At 31.0% G+C, this 21,379-nt stretch overlaps 4 protein-coding genes across 12 annotated transcripts in view; 3 read left to right on the top strand and 1 right to left on the bottom strand.

Moving 5' to 3' along the window:
• Positions 1–587: 587 nt before the first annotated feature.
• LOC140675143 (serine protease inhibitor 28Dc) lies at positions 588–8,784 on the top strand. Of its 3 annotated transcripts, XM_072909258.1 has the most exons (7): positions 635–1,143; positions 4,925–5,269; positions 5,572–5,910; positions 6,119–6,375; positions 6,457–6,586; positions 6,965–7,266; positions 7,381–8,784. In XM_072909258.1, exons 2-7 carry the CDS (start codon positions 4,937–4,939, stop codon positions 7,964–7,966), a joined length of 1,947 nt encoding a protein of 648 aa, XP_072765359.1. In that variant the 5' UTR covers positions 635–1,143; positions 4,925–4,936; the 3' UTR covers positions 7,967–8,784. The 3 variants fall into 3 exon arrangements, with proteins under 3 accessions (XP_072765357.1, XP_072765359.1, XP_072765358.1); XM_072909256.1 differs by having other exon boundaries at positions 588–1,143; positions 6,965–8,784; XM_072909257.1 differs by having other exon boundaries at positions 4,925–5,212; positions 6,965–8,784.
• Positions 8,785–9,548: 764 nt separating this feature from the next.
• Positions 9,549–10,482, top strand: Snrnp-u1-c (small ribonucleoprotein particle U1 subunit C). Its single transcript, XM_072909174.1, has one exon. It carries the CDS (start codon positions 9,704–9,706, stop codon positions 10,229–10,231), a length of 528 nt encoding a protein of 175 aa, XP_072765275.1. The 5' UTR covers positions 9,549–9,703; the 3' UTR covers positions 10,232–10,482.
• Positions 10,483–11,094: 612 nt separating this feature from the next.
• Positions 11,095–15,926, bottom strand: LOC140675105 (uncharacterized). The gene is made up of 3 exons (XM_072909173.1): positions 15,684–15,926; positions 14,748–15,230; positions 11,095–14,639 (listed from the first exon to the last, which is right to left on the bottom strand). The coding sequence occupies exons 1-3, from the start codon at positions 15,748–15,750 to the stop codon at positions 11,395–11,397; spliced, it is 3,795 nt and encodes a 1,264-aa protein (XP_072765274.1). The 5' UTR covers positions 15,751–15,926; the 3' UTR covers positions 11,095–11,394.
• A 1,643-nt stretch (positions 15,927–17,569) lies between these two features.
• The window catches only part of LOC140675391 (CCR4-NOT transcription complex subunit 6-like), a 431,843-nt gene continuing 428,033 nt past the window's right edge, over positions 17,570–21,379 (top strand). For 2 of the 7 annotated variants that reach the window (XM_072909830.1, XM_072909826.1), the window contains exons 1-3: positions 17,573–17,737; positions 18,642–18,960; positions 19,041–19,222. In XM_072909830.1, coding sequence (XP_072765931.1) covers positions 18,653–18,960; positions 19,041–19,222 — 490 coding nt within the window. In that variant the 5' untranslated portion in view covers positions 17,573–17,737; positions 18,642–18,652. Of the gene's footprint in view, positions 17,738–18,641; positions 18,961–19,040; positions 19,223–21,379 lie in introns of all 7 variants that reach the window. The other 5 variants (XM_072909827.1, XM_072909828.1, XM_072909829.1 and 2 more) reach the window with 5 other exon arrangements.

Here is a 21,379-nt window from a genome sequence, read left to right as displayed (position 1 = left end):
AATATTGTATTATCGGGAATTGATGCGCACCTTATTTAATTTTATTAGCGACATTGTGTGACGATAATTTCTTTTATATTAAAGATAAAATATATATATATATATTTATTAGATTTATAAATATATAAAACAGTTATATATTAAAATATTTTATAAAGAATAATTTATAAAATTTACTAGATTTTGTTTATTAACCGGTTATACTTGATCGAATACTCGGCTAAATAGTTTATATTTGTAGGAAACATCCTATATGCCGTTTAATATGTTTTTTATATTATCGCTGTTATGATATTACGATCTAACATTTAACACACACATTATTTGCAGGAAGACCGGTTTCTGTCGCAAGTTACACGCAACACATCCCGATGATAAATGGTTCCTATTTCATGCGCCCTCATTGTGTCTTTACCAGGGTGCCTGCATGAATCTAAAGTAGATCGAGCATTGTGCAATACAATCAATAGAAAAATATATAAGTACGAAGTACTCTCGAACTGCTCAGTAAGAATATGCATTCAATTTATTACAAGTTTATTTATTTATAAGTAACGCAGTTATAAGTTCTCATTTCAAGATGTTTTTACTAGTATCTTGTATGCAAAATTGTTTTTTCTTTTAATTATTCCAGCATGCTTTTAAACAAGAAGAACGTCATCAGAAGGAAGGTATCGTGTAAGCTATGCTTAAAGCGTAAGCAAAATTGGTGAGTCACAGTGTCGTCCAGTCTCGAGTTATGTCGTGGTATTCGCGCTGCGCTCACATCTCTCTCCACATCTCTCTGTGCTATCATCGTCAGTCTGGGTACTAATAAAAGAGATCGACGAGACCGGTACCCGGTTAGTATTCGCGCGTGTCCCACGCGATACGTTGTTACGAGTAAGACTTGTCTGACGACAATTTAAAACGTAGAGCTGACGAGTTTCATGTCCAAAATCAGCTCTCGAAGTAATTAACATGTCTATATGACATTCGGCATTCGTAACGTGAAGAATAGATTGAACTTGACCTATATCTAGAGGACATTGAACATTGAAGCGTCGTACGTAGCGTCAAAGCGGTAAATCGATCGAGAGAATCGTACAGATCGAGGACATTTCGAGGACTTCACGAAGATTATATTGTCGCGCTTTCTCTCAGGTGGGTGTTAATTGTATCTTTTTTTGTCTTAGAAAGGACATTATTGTTGAAAAATAGAACATAGAATGGATTTTTATCAATATATTTTTACGTAGATACACATATAAACAAAACTCCAGTTTTATTGATTCAAAAACAATAATGAGATTAAATACATAAAAGATAAAAAGAGAAAGACAATATTCTTATAATATTTTTAATTATATTAATGCGAAATGTTTTTGGAAAATAAAAATTTTAAATTATTTAATGTCATTTCTAAAATAATTTTACATCAATTATTGATATAAAAGCATTAATAGAATAAAAAAAATTATGAAATACTTTTATAAATTATATTAATTAATACTATTGTGTTCTTTGTGAGAAAAATTTTACAACAGTGTCCTTTCTAAAGTAGTTAATTTAATTATCCTTATTAATCAAAATTGAGTTGTCGTAATCTGTAATTACAAATACATTATTTTTCTATGCGTGAATGAAGAAGATTTTATAATTACTGAGGTAATTATTGAATTTCATAATTAATGCCAAATTTCATAATAATTACAATTACGTTGATCATAATTAATGAAAAGCGTTTCTTTTGAGAGTTGATGGTAACATAGTCTCTCTTACTTCATATTATTACATACTATTATATATTTAGTATGTCACAAATTAATAAAGAAACGAAAAGTGCAATATATGATAAGCTATTCATGATGACTTTCACATGTGACCTTCGGGATAAGATCAAATCCTGTTTAAAAGTGATGTTTTGATAACTAAGAATAGAAGATATTTTTTCAAATGAAAATTTATGAAATAAGAGGTATGAAATAACAGTTATAATTATAATAAAATAAAAATGGAGAAAATTCAAATATGTATCAAAAAATTTAATCGAGAAGCTAATTTCAAAATGCTAATTTTTATTATTAGCCACATTCTCATTATTAGTAGTCGTTTCATTTTAAACTTGATGCATATTGATAGATTGTTGATTATAATTAACTGTTCTAATTAAGTAACAGTTTTTTAAATAAAATTATATATAATTAACTAATGATTATTAATGAAAAATTTTACAGCAAAGTTCCTGTAGAAAAATAGCTAAAATGAAAATAATTAACCTATCAAATTCGATTTGTAAAATGAATAATTAAAAATATCTGATCTTTATTACAGGATTGAAAAACCGATATAAGTTTTCAATTTTTGGCGTATATACAAGAAAATATGTTAAACATAATTATATCTTATTTATTAACGAGAAGAGCATCAAAATTATAATTATATACACATTTAATACCAAATTGTAAATTCTACTTTTTTAACACAACGTGAAATTAATGAGCTTTTATGGCACAGAATGTGTCATAATTAGACAATATATATATCTTGTTTGGCGATAGGAAAAAGACATAGACATTAACACAACTTGTCAGATAAGCGAGAAAAAAAACGAGCTCGATCGATTGAACGTAATTGTGAAAATAACGCATCGTTATTTGACTTTGAGGCGGGAATTCCAGCTATCAGAAACGTCACTATTCGTTGTATATACATGTACTATATCAGCATACAACGCTCGATAAAATGCATCGTTGCGGAACATTAATATCGGGAAAATTAATTTTGATTATTTTATTGTATTATGCGTACAGGGTATTTCCTTCCAACATTATATTTTTTTCAGTTATGGATTTTTAATCGAATTGATCTTGCTGTAGTAAAAATTTCCTTGAAGAAATTATCTTTTATTGAAACTTGTAAATATGCGATATTAAATATCCTTGTAATTGATGTTTGAATGTGACAATTTTATTAGACTATATTTTTAAATTATACAAAGAGTATGAATTTTGTATTAAATTATTTTCATATTGAAGTATTTTTATGAAGGATTAAAAGATATATATCAGGAAGTGGCTTAAAAAGATATGATCATGTTTCTATGCGGTTGGACCCTAATCTATATGGTATGTCTGCCACTCCCTCGGGAATTTCCAATGTATTGTATGTGATGGTTTTACAATCGAGTCTTTCAGATAATGTATAGATGTCTATTGACATGCTTAAAAGTATTGGGTTTTTCTTAGCATATATCTGCATTGTGTTAATGTTAACGAACACAATGGAAGTATTGTAAATTCATTGATGGTTGAAATTTATTCGTTATAAATTCTACACACAAAGGGGCGTCTCAGTTAAAAAAATATTCAATAACAGAATATTATCTCAATGAGTAAAGTATCTTTTTTCGAATATTTTTTTTTGTATTTCAAATTAATTCAAATTTTTTTCTTGGAAAATATATTTTTTGTTTTTTTTTCTATTTTAATGTATTTACCTATTATTTTAAAATATTTCTATGAATTATCTTTAATTTGTTCTTGTTATTTTATAATATTTTGTTGGAGTGAATTATATAAAACATGGATGAATCGTATCTTTTCTACGTAATTTAATCGATGTTGGAATATGTTTGTGGCTGTTTCTCTAATAATCGTGACTACTAGATGCAATAAAGTAAATAGTTTTACGTTGACTGTTAGACGCATAAATGATCATTAAACTATAGGGTAATGAACACTGAACAAAATTAAATATTCATTTTCTTGTGGCTGTGCTTAGTATGCACTTAAGATTATATCTCATCAATTAAACAGAATATGTAACTTGATTTAATGTTTATGCTATCGTAAGCTTTACGATAAATTTTATATCACTTTCATATTTTATTTTTTAGCAAACACCAAACAACACTTTATATATTTTCATCTAAGATATTTAGATGCAACTTAAAATTATGTTTAAAAAATATTATGAAAATACGCTCGAATAAATTAGAAAAGATAAATCACTAATTTAAATGTAATGAATAAATATAAGAAATAAATTAAACTAAAAATAAATAATAATAAATAAAATTAAACTAAAAATAATACTAAATTAATCAATGAAGATGCTGATCAGTCTGATTAACATGATATATCAAATGCGACTTTTTTTGCACATATTTCCTGTTTGTATAGATATATCTATCAAAAAACATTTCCTGACTGGTTTTGTCTCATTAGTTTCTATCTTCTTAATTAGCGAAACGTGTCTGGCATAATTGATTATGATATTCCAAATCAATGATAATGTAAATGTCACTTAAAAATGCAAAAAAAGGGAAATTTATACACAACATTTAACAATAATATATTTTTATCTTGAGCCTCTTTTATAATTATTGTCGCAGGTATATGTACCCATATATACCGTTATTCTTTCGTTTGCAGTATGTTATAATATCATTGGTAATGATGTGAAATATCATTGTTATCATGTTTGCAAATAATAATGGTATAATGGCATTTGTCGCTCGCTTATGTGTGTATAGGATGTGAACAATTATGCGAACTATACATGTCATTAGGTGTTATTTACGAGATTCCGCTGCTAATAGTTTACAACGAATGTAAACTTTATATTTGTAATTATATTTGTAGTAGTAATTTTAATTGCGCTATCGCTGCATTTTGAAAAAAAAGCAGATATAAATAGATACAATAATTTATAATGAAATTATCTTATCTTGTTATCGAATTATTTGAATCTGTACAAAAGATAAAAAGATGAACAGAAAGCAATATAGAAAATTAAAAACAATATTTCAAACAATTCCTTTGATATTTCACGAAAATCAATATTTTCATAATGTTATAGAAGTATATTTTTATCAACCTCATTTGATTTATCGCTCTTTTAGTTGTAATCAATATTACAAATATATGTATCTTTCTTATAGATACTCGAAAGCATGGCACGAATATGGTTGCTATTTGGTCTTCTGGTGTTGGTTGGTGCTGGTCAGATCGTCTATCCAGATCAATACGAGAGGATGACAGTTTACACGAGTCGTGCACCTGTCCCAGGATTGCAACCTGCTACTTATTCTGCGTTACAAAATAGTGGTCAAGCAGTTCAGACCAATAAACAATTCAATAGTCAGTTTGCTCCGCAATCCAGTGTCGCGGATTCACAAACGGCACGACTTTATCCTTCTTCTACAACCCAGCTACCCTTATATCCCTCAGTAAGTCCGATAGCTAATCCGACAGCTAATCCATTATTGGAAAATTGGGGTAATCATGTAAGTCGTTATCGGTTTGTTATTTGCATGTTATTTTTGCATGCGCAGTAATAACAACTTGCCCTGAAAATAAAACAGATTGTAAATTTTTATGAATTACATTTTATGCAATGTACAATCTGCAGAAATAACAACGTCACGATTGAAATAAAATTGCAAAAATATTGTCGAATCGATTATACTTCTTTTAAAATTTTTCATATATTTTAAGTTTTCTGAAAATATCAATTAAATAATTATATATTTATTTTCCATCGATTCTGTAACATTCGCGAGAAAATACATGATATTGTTGATTTTAGGTGAACGATATTATAGCCAGAGGAATCATGAAATTCACTTTGGACTTAGATAGAGCTATTTACAATACTAAAGATAATGCATCAGTGGCTAATCATCGCGAAAACGTTATCTTTTCTCCACTCAGTGTCGCTGTTGCCTTGTCATTAGTCTTGTTGGGTTCTGCCGGCAGGACTTTTGACGAAGTCTCGCGAGTGCTCGGTTTGCAAATAGGTGTTAACATATCTCAACACTCAGAAATTGTTCATCAAACGTTTGGTCAATTACTGGACATTGTGAACTACAGAATTGAGGGAAGCAATAAACCGCGCGTAGATTCCGCCAGTGGTGTTTTTGTTCAGGTATACCTTTAATATTTTGATTATTATTTATATGATATTTATATACATACCAAATATTATAAATTAATAATATCTAAATTATAAATTATTGAAATTGATTTTTTGTAAATTAAAATTCAATATAAATTTTATGTAAATAAAAAAATTCTTTATTTAATTCTAAAATGTTATTCTAATAAATTTAATGAATTTTTAATTCTTGTTTTAGGAGGGATATCCAATACGTCCTGAATTTCGTGCGATTAGCGCGAATGTATATAAGAGCGAAGTAATAAATTTAGATTTTCAAAGAAAAGGCAAAGAAGCTGAAGATATAATAAACAATTGGGTAAAGGAACGAACGATGGGAAAAATCGACGGCATATTGAACAGCCCACCGGATCCGACAACTATGGTGATTCTTTTATCGGCATTATACTTCAAGGGAGAATGGAATCAGCATTTCTTAGAAGGCATGACACAGCGGTAAGATTTTTTGGATTGATGGTGACCGCGAAAACAATTTTGTTTTCATTTTTTGATAATATATTATATTTTTTTCTACAGAAGAGAATTCTTTATTGAATCGAACGACATGATCCAGGTAGATATGATGTTTAACGGCGGCAATTTTCCCTTTTATGAAGACAAATCGCTAGGAGTTAAAATATTGGCTCTACCTTACAAAGGTTTAGAGGTAATAAATAAAAATAATAATACATGAGAGTGTTAATTATAATGCTGATTTAATATCGAGATATTTTTGAATTAACAAGATTTTAAGCTTTTTCTATAAAGATAATGTGCACTATTGAAAGACATTTAAAAAAATTATATCTTGATTTGGTCACTTCCTGCTCTTATTTTTGAAAAGACTATTTTTCACTAACAAGATCAAATTTTAAATTTTTGCGATACCTTCAAAATTATTTCCAAGATCTCTCACTTCTTTACTTTTTTCTTTAAAAGCCTTTTTATATTATTTTTAGTACATTAATAATTTTAAACATTTTATCACGACAAATTTTCTTTGACTCTCATAATTCATAAAGATATTTTTTTTTCTTATTCCTAGACGTCCATGTACGTACTTCTGCCGAAAGCCGAAGGAGCCACTGCTTTGAAAAATTTCCAGAACCAACTAACGGTTGAGACTATCGAAAACTTAATAAGTAATCTCAAGAATGAAACCTGTATTATCGGTTTTCCTCGAATGAAACTTTCAAGTACATTGAGTTTGAACAATGCGCTTCAAAATTTGGGTTTAAGCTCGCTATTCAACGCGAAAACTGCGGATTTGAGTCTGTTGTCAGGTGGATACGGTCAAAGTTCGGCAGCTCTACCGATTGTTACGCAAACGTCACCGCAAATTTCACGGCAAGTTTATCCTGAGCAATTGTCTAGTAAAACTGACGAATATCTTATCTTTTCACGGATCGGGGAAAACAATAACCAGCGTGTGAATAACGGTGTAAAAAAAAACTTGTTCAGGTACGACGATAAGGAGCGTGGCTTTAGTATTGAGCAATGGAGCACAGGATTTCAAATTCAAAAAATTCGTAGAGTACGTCGCAACGTTTTGGATGGAAAACAACGCAACGTCACGTCATCGCGAACGATGTACGTCACAGAGAACGATGACCTCGAAAAAGTCGCGCCGAAGAGTGACAAAAATACGAGATATGTGAGTTTAGAGCAGAATAAGTATCGTTTCCGAAACGCTGAGAAGAACACGAAGAACAGAAAGAGACGGCAAAGCCGACCTATAGACGAGAACTTTTTGAGATTCATGGAAAGCAAGTTCCCGTCTTACGGCCTAGATAGTCTCCGAAACAGCGCGAATCTTGTAAATCCGGGTTTATTTGCCGATGAGGTATTACATAAAGTTGAAATGGATGTGACGGAAAAGGGAACGGAGGCCGCGGCGACAACCGGGGTACTTTTACGGCGAGATGGCAGTCAGAAGAAATTGATTGCCAATCGACCTTTTCTGTTTTTTATCAGACATGACCCCACGAAACTTGTTCTTTTCTGGGGTACGGTTAATGCGCCAGTTCCGAATTATGCCGTCAGATGAAATGAGCTGTGAATATTTCGCGTAAATATAGAGTTCCACGTAAATAATATAGAGTTTATTTTCCTCGTATAATTTAGACGCGTATAATCTATGTATTTATGTATTTGTCTCGTGATTTGAACGAATGCGATTATTTTTTTATCGCTGTAACAGGTTTTTTTATCGCGTTGAGCATTGCGTTACCGTTACATCATAAATATTTTCGTTTCATCATCTATTATTTTGTCTTACGTTCATAACGGGCACCCAGGTGTTATTGTTTTATGTGCTGATATTTTAGGATAATATTCAATACATCTTCAGTATATTCTTAATATTATTCAAATAAAAGAGTAAAATTTTGATAATGTGAAGATGATCAAAATACTAACACTTTGCAGAAATTAAAAATATTAATAATGTCAAGTTTACAGGAATAAATGTTCAACCCGTATGCTTAGCGTAGCGCTTTATTTATAATTATAACAGTACAATTATTAAGCTTTATTTTTGGTACTGCGCGTTTTATTTTCCTAATATATGTATGTGTGATTTATTTTGTATTTTTCAGTAATAAATAATCTTTCTTTTAATCTTCTTTATTTTTGAAAATGATACTGATAGAAATGGTCATAAAAGATGTAACAATTGAAATTATATATACATAACAATACTTTTTGTATTTTGCATATTCATTATTATGTTTTGTCATATCTGCAAGCAGTGTACCTAATTTACCTAATTACCATTATTACAAGCGTTGCTACCGCTTAAGAGTAAATACGAATAATAAATTATCGCACGATTAGGCATTTATTTACTGAAACAACGATTTAATATGAATATTTACTTAATGCAACAATTGTTCAGTTTTGTTTTGTAACACGCGCGTTTTAATCATAGATTAATTGCCTCAATTCGAATAAAAACTTATTCTTATTGTTTTTTTTTCTTTTAAAATTAATTAGTTTTTAAAAAACTAAAACTTAAATATTTCTTATATATATATATATATATCGTTATTCATTCATTTTAATGCTCTATGGGGGTAAATTTTGACAAAAATGTGATTAGAATTTTAAAACAAATCCATCAGTTTTTATCATCATATTATATTTATTATACTTACTTTTTAGCCATTTTTCCACAATATTTAGAATTAAAATATCTTATCTAATTTTAATTTTACTCATAATACCTTTATAATATTTTCTATAAAGATAAAATATTTATATAAAAATAAACATACAAATAAATATAATTATACTGCATAAATATACGTATACATGTTATCGCAATTAATTTATTAAAATATTAATTGCTATACAAAATTAAATTTTTTTATTCTATTTATTTATCATACAAATAAACGCGGAATTCTATATAAAACTTTTATTAAATTAAATTTTCAGGCCCCGGTTAATTGTCACTAAACTTGGCGAAATAAAAATTTCTATGTCGCATAGTTATTTTTATTTGAAATGTTCGACAAGTCCACACTATTTATTAAAAAAAAAAAAATGACATCTGCAACTCTGATTGGCTGTTCGCGTTCAATTATTGACCAATCCGATATGTGGATTTTATCGCTGTCATTGGAAACTCTCATAAGCTGCTGCCGGTATGCAATGTATACGCATAACCTAAAAAGTAACCTTTAAAGATTCTCGCTCGTTAATCAGTGATTAAATAAAATAACGCCGAGAAAATCAGCCAGTCGTAATAAAAGTCAATAAGTCTATTGAGAGACGCATCGACATGCCGAAATATTATTGCGACTATTGTGACACTTACTTGACACATGATTCTCCGAGCGTACGCAAGACCCATTGCCAGGGTCGCAAGCACAAGGATAACGTGAAATATTTCTATCAAAAATGGATGGAGGAGCAAGCCCAGCATCTAATTGATGCGACAACAGCTGCCTTTAAGGCTGGTAAGATTGCCTCCAATCCCTTTGCGGCCAACAAGGGTGCAGCGATACCACCGCCGCCGAATCTTGGCTCTAGCCTTGGATCACGATCCGGAGTACCGCCACAAGGACCTCCGGGAATGATGCCACCACCCGGTATGCATCCAGCTGGTCCTATGGGACCAGGAGGTCCAATGATGATGGGACCTCATGGACCAATGCCACCTCCGATGATGGGTATGAGGCCACCTATGATGGGACCGATGGGGCCAATGGGTCCTATGATGGGTCCTATAGGTCCTATGGGACACATGAGACCACCGATGAACGGACCACCACCTCCTATGGTAGGTCCACCACCGATGAAGAAATAACAGCCAAAGGATTTTTTTATCTTATGTGTTGTGTTGTGGATACAATTGACTCGGTTGAGCTTTGATTGCGTGTGGTCACCAGAATGGTTTTATGCAGATAAAGATATGTGCACACACACATTGTATATTTAAGAATTCTGTACAAAATCATGAAACTAATTCTGTGACTGGAAAGTTTGTCAATACTTTGATGTATGTTAAAATGACTCGTGTGTCTTCTTTCAAAAGTAAATGTAACGTTATCACAACAATATCTATATGGTATATTTCATTCTATATCTATCATTTGCTACTTCCTAACATATAAAATGATATTCCTAAAATTCACAAATGTAAAGTATATACAATTCTAAATCTTTAACTTTTTAATTTTAAATTGACAAGGTTTAATTATTCAGTTCAAATATATGTACCTATAAGGTTACATAAAATTTAGTTATAAGTAAATCAAATAATTTTGAGATCTCAAACTTAATTGTATCTGTATTGGTATATATATTCTTTAAATACAAAATAAGCATTTTTTTATATATGTTCAAAATTAATCTTTTAACATTTCATCCAAAGATCTAATACTATAAAAAAACAATTTCTTACTTGGTTTTTAATTATTACAACAAATAACATGATTGTAATTTAAATGACAATGTTACAAATTATTTTAAGATATTCTAATTATATACGTAAATAAATATATTTAAGGAAACAAGAAAATTTATATAATTATTTAATGCTTCATTAAAAAATATAACAATGTTAAAAAAGACAATTCATAATTATATTTATAATTATTATAGCAAACACTACATGTCTGTAATATTAATGCTATGAAATTTGTTTTATCATCTTGTTATTAATTACATTTATCGGAACATATTATTAATAGAATAAGGCTAAACATATATATATATATATATATATATATATGAGTAAATAGTTTGCAAGATATTTTACAGGTTGTACATCATATGGTTCTCTTTTCTTTTTAATATATTACATGTATATTTGTGATCATTTGATATCATCCACAATGTAAACAATTTTTCCATCCACATTTAAAATTGTACAGAGAATCGTGTGATATTACATCTCTCATCATCACAAATAACTTTAGTCGATATTACAATATCGTCGAACAAGAATATAATAACATTTGCAAAAGACTATGCCTTTAAGTCCTCCCAATATGAGCTAACATTCTTACGATATTTCTTCTCTAATTTAATCATTTTTTTCATTACGTCGACATGTTTCAGCCTAATTGTATGATTGTTAAGTTTTCTTTCCAATTCGTTCGCTGCATTATTCATATGAGGTACATTAAGAGCACGAGCCTCTTCTATGAGATATGATGCATTCTGACATATATTTTTAATTGCCTCGCCTCTTTTTCTTTCACGTTTTTGTTCTTTTAATTGTTGCTTTATTTGCCATTGTTGCACTCTTGCAAGATTTTTATTATTTTTCGCCTTTACGTTTGGTTTGCTCACAGATGTATTATATTCAATGTTTAGACTTTTTGTTAATGGTTGATCTGCATTTCTATCTTCTATTGGTATCAGTAAGGAATCAATTGGTTGATCATGATTAAATATCTCAGTATTTAATGGCATAGTAGTTTGAGAATCTTGTGCAACAGAATTTTCTATTATCATAACTTCATTGTCATTACAATCTATGGTATCATCAATCGTAGGCGAAATATCGATTACGTTTCCTCTCTCAATTAATGTCTCGTTACTCGTATTCTGTTGAATATCAATTACAGAAGGATTTTCAACAGAGTTTATATTTTGCGAAGTGCAAGATATGGTAGATGATAATGAGGAAGTTGCGTTAAATTGTGATGCAAGGTCTTGTTCACAGATTCCATCCTTTTGCAATTCCTGTAGCATTTGCGGCGAACAATTTGTATTTTTTGCTATCATGTCCGTGTCCTTGTTACCATGTGCGTGTTTTTCAATGCGTTGTAGTGTTTTGAACAGAGCAACAGGTGTGTGAGGCACAAATAAACGATTATAAAGCAGAGTCAATTTAAGATAAGTGGCACTGTCAAGTTTCTCAGTTTTTTGATCTCGTTTCTCAAATTCAAGTTGCTCCATTGCATTTTGAAATTCAGATACGTAAATATTTGGTTTAGGCTCAGTATTGACAATCATAAGAAGTTTGACTTGTGAACGCCACATCCTTTTACGTAAGCGGGAATATTTTTTGTTACTTTGCTGCTGTTTTAACTGGACTTTGTGTTGTTTTATTATATTAAAAAGGAATCGAGGATCATTTATTCCTTTTATATGATCATTATAACATGTAAAGCTCATTTTTGTAAGTTGCGGCATCCTCGAACACAAATGATTAAACATTTTTGTAGGATTCATGGGTAGAGTCACATCCACTCCATAATCCTTTTCATTTTCTGGGAGATTGATCCAGTGAAGTAGCAAATCGTATATCAGTTCTATATATTCTTTCATTGCTATTAACTGTAACATTGTGACTTTAGGCTGATGTATCATAAAGCCTATTTTCACTTCAAATTCTATTGCCTTATCAAACAATGTCTTGAGGAAAACTGGAACAATTTTGCGTCTTGGTAAACTACTTAATATAGTCTTCTTTCCATCGGGTGACAAATCGTTTTTTAGTAATGAAAGATTTCTTGAAATTATCCGCGCATCCTTGTTATTTTTGTCATGGAATTTACCACAGGCAAATATAATAGTGATAAACTCTTTTTCGTTTATTCCATCTTGTCTGTGATTTTTTTGTTTTTCTTGGGAGCAAAGTACCTTATTTACCAAAGAAGTAGATTTCAAATTTCCTTCCGTTTCTGAATTGCACAGAGTTCTTTGTGGAATTAGTGTCTCATTGGTTTTTGCATTTGATGATAATGTGTCTATACTCGTAGAAGATTTCGAATGTTCTTTTACTGTCTGTTGAATATTTTTAGGACTATGTGAAATCGATGATCTGCTATTTGTAGTTTTGGATGACAGACTATCATCCATTTCGAAATCAGACTCTGAGAAATTCGTCAAATAACTGTACTTAGGTCCGTCTACGTAATTTGTAACCGCCGCCGGAGTTGGAAAATGTAGAGACCATCGAAATTCTTTGCACATGGATGATTCGTGGCCACGTTTAGTGCAATTGCAGCAATGCAATAAACTCGGCGGTTTCATTACATTGTCCGGATTCTGTAGTGTGCTCCTTACATCAGTCGTTTTATGATATCTTCGCCAGAGATCGGGACATTGTGTTGACTCGTGTCCTACTGAATGGCACATAGTACAATACAGGACACGACAATATTCACAAGTTTGACGAAACGTGTTCTGTTTCTTACCGCATGTAAAACAGATCTTCTGTCGACAACGCGATTCGACGTGGCCCTTCTCGCCGCATATATAGCAGCATGGCGTTCTACGCGGTACTGGACAATCATAGCGTTGGTGACCATCCCGCTGACAATTGGAGCACCTGACGTTCCAGAATCTGGTGCGTTGTCTGCTGGGAGGAGATGGCATCAAATCTTCATCCATTATCACCCACATTCGCGGATCTTTCGACATGCCTCGCTGCAACTCGGCAACGTCAAAGTTCTCCTGACTACGAGACGAGTAATAATAGTTTCTCAGTGTCTCTGGCATTGATTTAAAATATTCGTTCCTTACTTCGGTTCTTCTTTCTCCACTGCTGCTGCTGCTGCTTTGCTGTATAACATTTTGATTGTTTTGCTGAACAATGCATTGCCGTTTTTCTGTAGAATTTTCGATTCTGCTATCGTTCTGTCTTTTTCGATCTATTATTGTATCGTTATTTCTGCATGACGTTTTTGCATCTAATGTATTATTTTTACTCCTTAGATTATATTTATTACATGCATTACTTCTGCCAATATTTTGTTGGAAATTAACGTTAGTTTCTTTAGATGTATTTTGCGATAATTGCTTTGTAGAATTTTGATTTGTATCTTCAGTTGTTATATCTTCTTGATTTTTATTTAACTTTGCACTTTTAGATAACTGTTTAATTTCACTTATACTTTTAGCACCTCTTTGAACTATTGTGCAATTCAAAACAATATCTTCTCTAATTTCTTGTATGCATGTATGAATACTTTCAGGATTTACTGTTGTATCCTTAGTATGTAGAGATTTATCAGTATTTTTATTTGTAAAAGATGTATTTTGGTGATTGCTTGAGATACCTCTAATTTTTGTATCTTTGCAACTTGTGGCTGGCATTTCTACAATTGGATCAGCCACTTCTGAATTTGTATTGTTTTCCTCGTCAGAATCTTGCAGATTTATAAGTGGTGGTTTTGGTTTTGGTGGAACTGGTACTTCAAAAATAGATTCTTCAGAATCAGAACTGTCCGAAGTTTGTTTATCTTTCTTTAGTTCATCTAAAAACATTTTTTGTTTAGTGCGTTTTAAAATGACATTATACTTTGAATGTATTGTGTCATTAAATAAACCACTATAATTTTGTAATAAACCTTTTTGATGCTTACTTTTTGCATGGTTAGAAGATTTAGTCTTCTTGGCAGAACTTTCCTTGCGCCTCTTCTCTTTTTCCACTGAAGAGTTTCCTGGATTGTCATTATTAATATTGTCACATTCATATATTACAGGATTTATCTCTTGACTAGACAATTCGTCTATATTAGTCTGAATTTCAACTGATACAGGACCATCAACTGAAGTTTGTGCTTGCAATGCGTCATTGTACATTAATGGTTCTACAAGAGAAGTTTCATTTAAAGAAGTATTCTGATTGCTATGCTTTCTTGATATTTTTTTAGCTTTATTAGATTTATCTCTAGCAGTTTCAAATTCCAATGGTTCATTGTTTAATTCAGCATTCATGTTAGAAAATTGAATTGTCTTTGAAATATCCAAGGTTTCTGACTCGCCCCTGATAACAGGCTCATAATAGATTTCTGCGTATAAACGGGACTGCAAGTCGCTGTCATCAAAGTTTTCGCTTTTATAATCTACAATGTATATAATATACACAAAAATAATTAATATTTTTAATTAATAAATAAATATTTGTCATGAAAATCAAGTATAATAACAATAATGTAACAAGAATTTACAATCGTATGAACAATCTTTGTAAATAATCCTTATTCCATATTGTTATTTTTGGCACCCTGTAATTGTATAGTGTATTTTCGATGTTTATTAATGTATAAAAGTGTTTTAGAAAATTTGAAAAAATAAAATTTATGTACCTTTTTTGTTGTACCTACCTTGGTCCTTCTAAATGAAGCCTATAAGAATAAATTTAAAAAAAAAAAAAAAGATGTCCCTATTGTTTTACGATTCGATTTTTAAGAAATTAACGCTGTTAGCAAAATCACAAAAAAATGACTCACCAATACGGAATAAGGATTAAATAAAATAAATGTAAATATATATGTACAACTTTGTTGGTTATTTACCTCGGAATAAATTATTCCTCTCTTCAGATGTATTTTCTGACATAATGTTCATAAATATTTTTAACATAAATAAAAATGTTCAAAAGAATTTTTAATTTAATACACGCCAATTAGAACTTAAAAATTTTATAACAATACATGTACATGCGTTGTATGTGCACGTTGCACGTGCTATGTAAAGTATTCTTTCATAATTATGGCCGTTCTATAATATACAGTATAGGTTACGATAAAAATGAAATGCATGCATATTCGTGACAGAGAACGCAGCTTACGATTGCGTTCCGAAATTCATAGTACTAGAAATCTATAGTTTACGTCACATTTATTATACATTTTCTAGTTCAATTTCCCTAGATTCCCTAGGTTCCAAATGTTCTCTCTGAGAAAAATTTTGCTCGATGATTGTCTGAAATATTTTCAAACGTTTCTGATTGGTCCATCGCTCAAAGGTGTTCCAAAACTGACAGAAAGCGTTCGTGTTTCCTTATATAAAATTCCCACCCGCGTTCCAATAGTAATTTTTCTATCAATAATCAATAATTCAATTGCAATACATGCAGGACACAGGTTCTAACGTTTTTGAAAGAAAATTTAAGGTAAAGTAAAATTAAACGTTTTTCTAAATATCACTTTTAAAGGCATATTTAAAAATATATGTATTTTGACGCACGATTAAGAGTTTAATCAAAATTAATTAAAATATTAAATATATATTTCGTTTCTGCGTAGACGGATTCATTGAACGACCAAAAGAGAGGAAAAGATGTAAGATTAGTTTCAAATATATTATTACACGATTCCCTATAATATTTCGAATATTAAAAAGAAAGACATATATAATAATGTGATTTAATTGAATAGTTGGAATTATTAAATAATAAGAAAATATATTTGTTCTTCTGCGCCGAAATTTTATTAAAATATTAAAAATTAATCTTTATATATTATCGAAAAAATTATACAAAATTTCATATATAATTTCAACATAATATTTCGTATGAATATTTCATATGAATATATTATTTCGCTATTTTGGTTATTTATTCTGACACGTATTAAAATATTTCGAGAAAAAAATTGTTTCAATGATTATAAACAATAATATATATTAATTGTAATAAATTGACGTTGTGTGTACTTCAGCTCGATACTTCGAGAATCGCAATTGCATTTCGATAAATTATGGTTGGTAATAAATGTGGCGCGATGGCTCGCTGGAGTCGGATTCGAATCGTTCCGTATTTCTCGCGATTGTTACCGTTTAACAGCGAATTTTACGCACGAATAATTATCACCATTGTGTATCTCGTAACGTGACAAAAGTTTTCCTTAACGTAGTGGGCACTTCTCGCGATCGGCGTTATCGTGATTTCCGTGTTCGCGATCCGCGGTCGGCTTTTGCGGGTTCAGAATCGAGCAAAATCCATATTTCGCATCCTCTCTTCGAAGTGCAACAAAGGTGCAATGGATACAAGCTTGCCAGGTATACAATAATTATATTACATATTATGCTGCGTTCTCTGTAATTAGATTATCGCATTGTTGATTATATATTTTGTCAAGGAATGATTATTTATCGCTCTCGAGTCATGGTATTATATATTTGCAATGAAATCTTCGTTGAAATGCTTCTTAATATTTGAATTAATTAAAAATAATTAAAAGTAATTAAAACTTAATATTAAATTAACTAATAATAATAATAATAAATATTAAAAATAATTAAAAATTAATTCATTAAAATTAAATAAATTCTGAAATGCTTGCAAAAGTCGCGTGAATATATGTCCAAGAAGGAGCAGGCTTGCCAACCGCTCGAATCTCTCGTGAGTGTCGTGGCGTTGGTATCACTCGTGAATCGTTCCTCGCGACGTCGGCTGCTCCGGAATGATGGTGTGGATTCGGCCAATCAGGTGGCTTCGTTTCGCGCACGATCAGTGCAGTTGATAAATGGAGGATCCGTGTTTGTCAAGGTAGTTTTGTTTACGCGGAAATTTTCACTCGGTAACAACTCTTCGCGTGTTCCGTTTGTGCTGAAGAGGTAGATGAAGGTACGTAATGCCCTTCGGTGCACGAGCAGTCGTTCTCGGCGTCCGCTTTCGCCTCCTGGTCCGGGAAATCGCGCGAACGCGTCAACTTGTCGTCGTAAGCGTACGAATCTTCTCGGCAGGACGAGTAGTTGACGCTAAAAAAATTCGCCATCATCTGTTGAAATTCGCGATTTAACTCTTCCCGGGTAGTCTGCCGTTGCGTTTCGTGTCAAAATCGCCGAATTTCCGTCACGTTTAACCGGTGGGAGCCGCAAAAACTTTGTATCACTCTCATAGGTTATGGGCTTGTACCTGGTGTATCATTAGTATGGAATAGGTGAAATTCACCGAATTGTTTGTTTCATAATATTTGTTCGCATTATTTTTATGTACTTATAAATTTTAGAGACGTTTTTGTGCTCACCGGGTGATAGAATCGATGCTTGCTGTTACATTTTCTGTTGTCTTCCATCGAGGCTGCTGACCGCTGAAGTAGAAACTTGAAGATTGTTTTAATAATTCACTTGTTAACAATGTTTAATCTTTTACAGCAAATTGTACTATATTTCTTATATACGTGCGTCTTGTCTTATTTAATTTTTTTGAAAATAATTAAGTTGCGCATACATTTGAATAATGAAAGTCAAAAAATATATATTGTTTGTTTTTCCAAGTTCCAGTAAACGAGGTACATAGTTATTATGAAGTGATTCATACAAAAGTTTTTTTTTTACATTCTGGAGCAAAAATCAAGTTATATTTGAGAGATATATTATAATTAATTATATTTTTGTTCTTAATATTTATATTATAAAGAAGAATATGACAGTAGATTGATTCTGCATGACAGTCAAACTATAAAAGCTCATGAATGTTTACATTTATAAAGTATTATTTAATAAAAATAATATTTTCTGTTTTTTAGAATATCGTAACATGTCCCGCAATCACAAGGACAAGTATGAGAACTCCAACCCGCGTCGTATGTACACACTCATGTGCCCTGAGGACTATCAATCGGGGAAGAAATCTCATTGGTCGGAGTTGGAGATAACAGGCAGTATAAGAAACCTAAGCCCCAACTTGTGGCAAATGATTCATCTGACAGCTTTGTATCTGAATGACAATAGTCTGCAGAGAGTACCAGCTGAAATTGGTCGTCTTGCCAACTTGCGCATTCTAGATCTCAGCAGTAATAAGCTGCGTAGTCTGCCTGCTGAACTGGGGGACCTTATCTATCTCAGGTAAGATAAAGCAAACAAAATTAAACTGAAACATTTATGAATGATATTTCTTTATTGTAAAATTTCTTATATTGTTTCAGGGAGTTGTTATTGAACCAAAACTACCTTCGCGTGTTACCGTACGAACTAGGGAAGTTGTTCCAATTACAAGTGCTTGGACTTCAAGGAAATCCACTCAGCAAGGATGTGTTGACGTTGTATGGGACTGGGGAGCCTTCAGGAACGAACAAGCTGCTGACTTATATGTTGGACAACTTACAAGGTAAGTAAATAGATTTTATTTGTTGAGAGAAAAGAATTGTTGGAGATATTAAAATACATCTTTTCTCTCCAAAATAATTTGTATATATTCTGCCAGAGAATTAATACATTGTCATATCAATAAAATTTACAAGTATTTATATTGAGAAAATAAAAGGCAGAATAATTAAATATTAAAAATTTACATGAAAAATCTCTCATTTTATAAAGAATTAAATATATTTTGTTAATTATTTATATATGATTTATTCTGGAACAAAGCTAAATAGTTATCTAATTGTAAGTACACCAAGACAAGGTGTAATTGTATAACATTTAAATCAACGTCGAATAATATTTAAATTTATAATTTTTTTTTTTTTTTTTTTTTCGAAATATATGTTGTATATGTTATGATTGTTATAGTGCGCATATAAAAAACTAAAAAATAATACAAATATATTAATTAAAAATTGTTTAATATACTTTATGTACATAGTAATTATTAAATATATTAAAAAAGAAATACATATATATATATATACATATATATATATATATTTAATAAATAATTTAATAAATAATATAAGTTGAATAATAATAGATAATTTAAGTTGAATTAAAATAATAACTCTTTCACACACACACACACACACATACACACACACATATGTACAATTTATAATTAATTTTATCTTCTTGATATTTAAAAAATTTCTTATAGCAAACAATTAATTGCAAACATGAAATTGTATAGGCACTTACGATAAAATCATTGCAAAATAGAGAACGGACGCAGAGACGCATATTGCACGAAGAGACGCAGGGGCTTCGATGCAACTGGTCTCTGATATTTTGCAATTCGAGGAACGTAAATTACGATATACAACAAAGTAGAGGGGACACCTGTAGGCGATACTCAAGTGACATGAACACAATGGGCACACTTAGGCCAATTATAGCGTAATTGTAGTCACGTTACTTCTGGAAAGTCGTGACGACGATACTGCACCGAAAGATTCTCGCTGATACAATGCGCATAAATTTGTTTCCGGGACTTTGGCTCTCGTACAACACTGCAGATTGCCATATGTGTCTATATAAATCATTATATATGTACTTTCGCACAATCGTATTTGTCGATTCAACGGTTTCGCGAAAACCCGTATAACAATCCACGATTCCATCGTGTATGTGCGTTCAAAGGCAAACAAATTTGCATGCAATTTTATACGAAAGTTATGTAGCTCATTAAGAAAAGAAACTGCCGTTTTCACAAATGAGTTTTGATTCTTTTGACTTTGCTGTCAGACTATTAGTAAACTTATTGTTAGCTCAAGATCGTTCTTCAACTTGCACGAATCAAAGGCTTTACATACATACTATAAAAATTAATGTTTATAAAAAGTTATTATGTTTATTTGTTTATGTTTTGTTTATGTGTTTATTTAATGTCATTTTATATGTTATGAAAAGTGAATTAAAAAGAAATATTTGTCATTAAATGTTTGTTGCTTTTGTAACTATCTTTTGGTTTAATATACTTTAGTCCTTGCAATATTTTAAAACAAATTTTCTGTTTCAAAAATATAAGTTTTGATATATGTATTTAGAATGCTATCAAGAAATTTTATAATAATAAAAATTATATAGGAAGATGTTTTAAATCTATATTTTACATACGGGAGAATTGAGATTATATATATTCATCAATACTTGATTTATTTTGATGATGTCTATTTATAAATTTAGTATGATATTTGTAATACTAAATTTTTGCAAAGCTTTCCAGAAAAATTAAGATTTCTGTGATGTATCTTTATTTGTCTAACATATATTATATATTTTCTCATCCTGTATGAAAGAACAAGAATATCTTGGGACACGTGTACAAGACATATTCGACGCTGGTACTCCGATGAAATATAAATAAACTTTCCGCGTGATTTAAGATAAGAGAATAACTCCGTGTGAAACGAAAGGGAAAAGGAGACCCGTCGAGAAGATGAGGGAGAGAGAAAGATGAAAAGGATGATGAGCGGAAACATCCTGATGCCGCTACGAAGAAGCGGCGAGGGAGCGGTGAAGGGGAAATGACTGGCAACGACGTACTGTATGATGCGGCATCGAATAGTAAAAGTTCCAAGGAGAACAATGGTACAGCCGAGACCTTTCAGGC

The sequence above is a fragment of the Anoplolepis gracilipes genome, chromosome 17 (assembly GCF_047496725.1).
Source record: "Anoplolepis gracilipes chromosome 17, ASM4749672v1, whole genome shotgun sequence".
NCBI lineage: Eukaryota > Metazoa > Arthropoda > Insecta > Hymenoptera > Formicidae > Anoplolepis > Anoplolepis gracilipes.
Note: the sequence above shows the minus strand (reverse complement) of the source record. Positions and strands in the feature narration are given on the sequence as shown.

Bases quoted from the DNA above. Each gene is read 5' to 3' on its own strand.
- LOC140675143 (XM_072909256.1), top strand. From the start codon at position 4,937: ATGGCACGAATATGGTTGCTATTTGGTCTTCTGGTGTTGGTTGGTGCT. The intron at 5,270-5,571 runs GTAAGTCGTTAT...TGTTGATTTTAG, and splicing joins TGGAAAATTGGGGTAATCAT to GTGAACGATATTATAGCCAG. The intron at 6,376-6,456 runs GTAAGATTTTTT...TTTTTTCTACAG, and splicing joins TTAGAAGGCATGACACAGCG to AAGAGAATTCTTTATTGAAT.
- Snrnp-u1-c (XM_072909174.1), top strand. From the start codon at position 9,704: ATGCCGAAATATTATTGCGACTATTGTGACACTTACTTGACACATGAT.
- LOC140675105 (XM_072909173.1), bottom strand. From the start codon at position 15,750: ATGTTAAAAATATTTATGAACATTATGTCAGAAAATACATCTGAAGAG. The intron at 15,231-15,683 runs GTAAATAACCAA...TATACATTGTAG, and splicing joins GAGGAATAATTTATTCCGAG to ATTATAAAAGCGAAAACTTT. The intron at 14,640-14,747 runs GTAAGCATCAAA...AAATGTTTTTAG, and splicing joins ATCTTCTAACCATGCAAAAA to ATGAACTAAAGAAAGATAAA.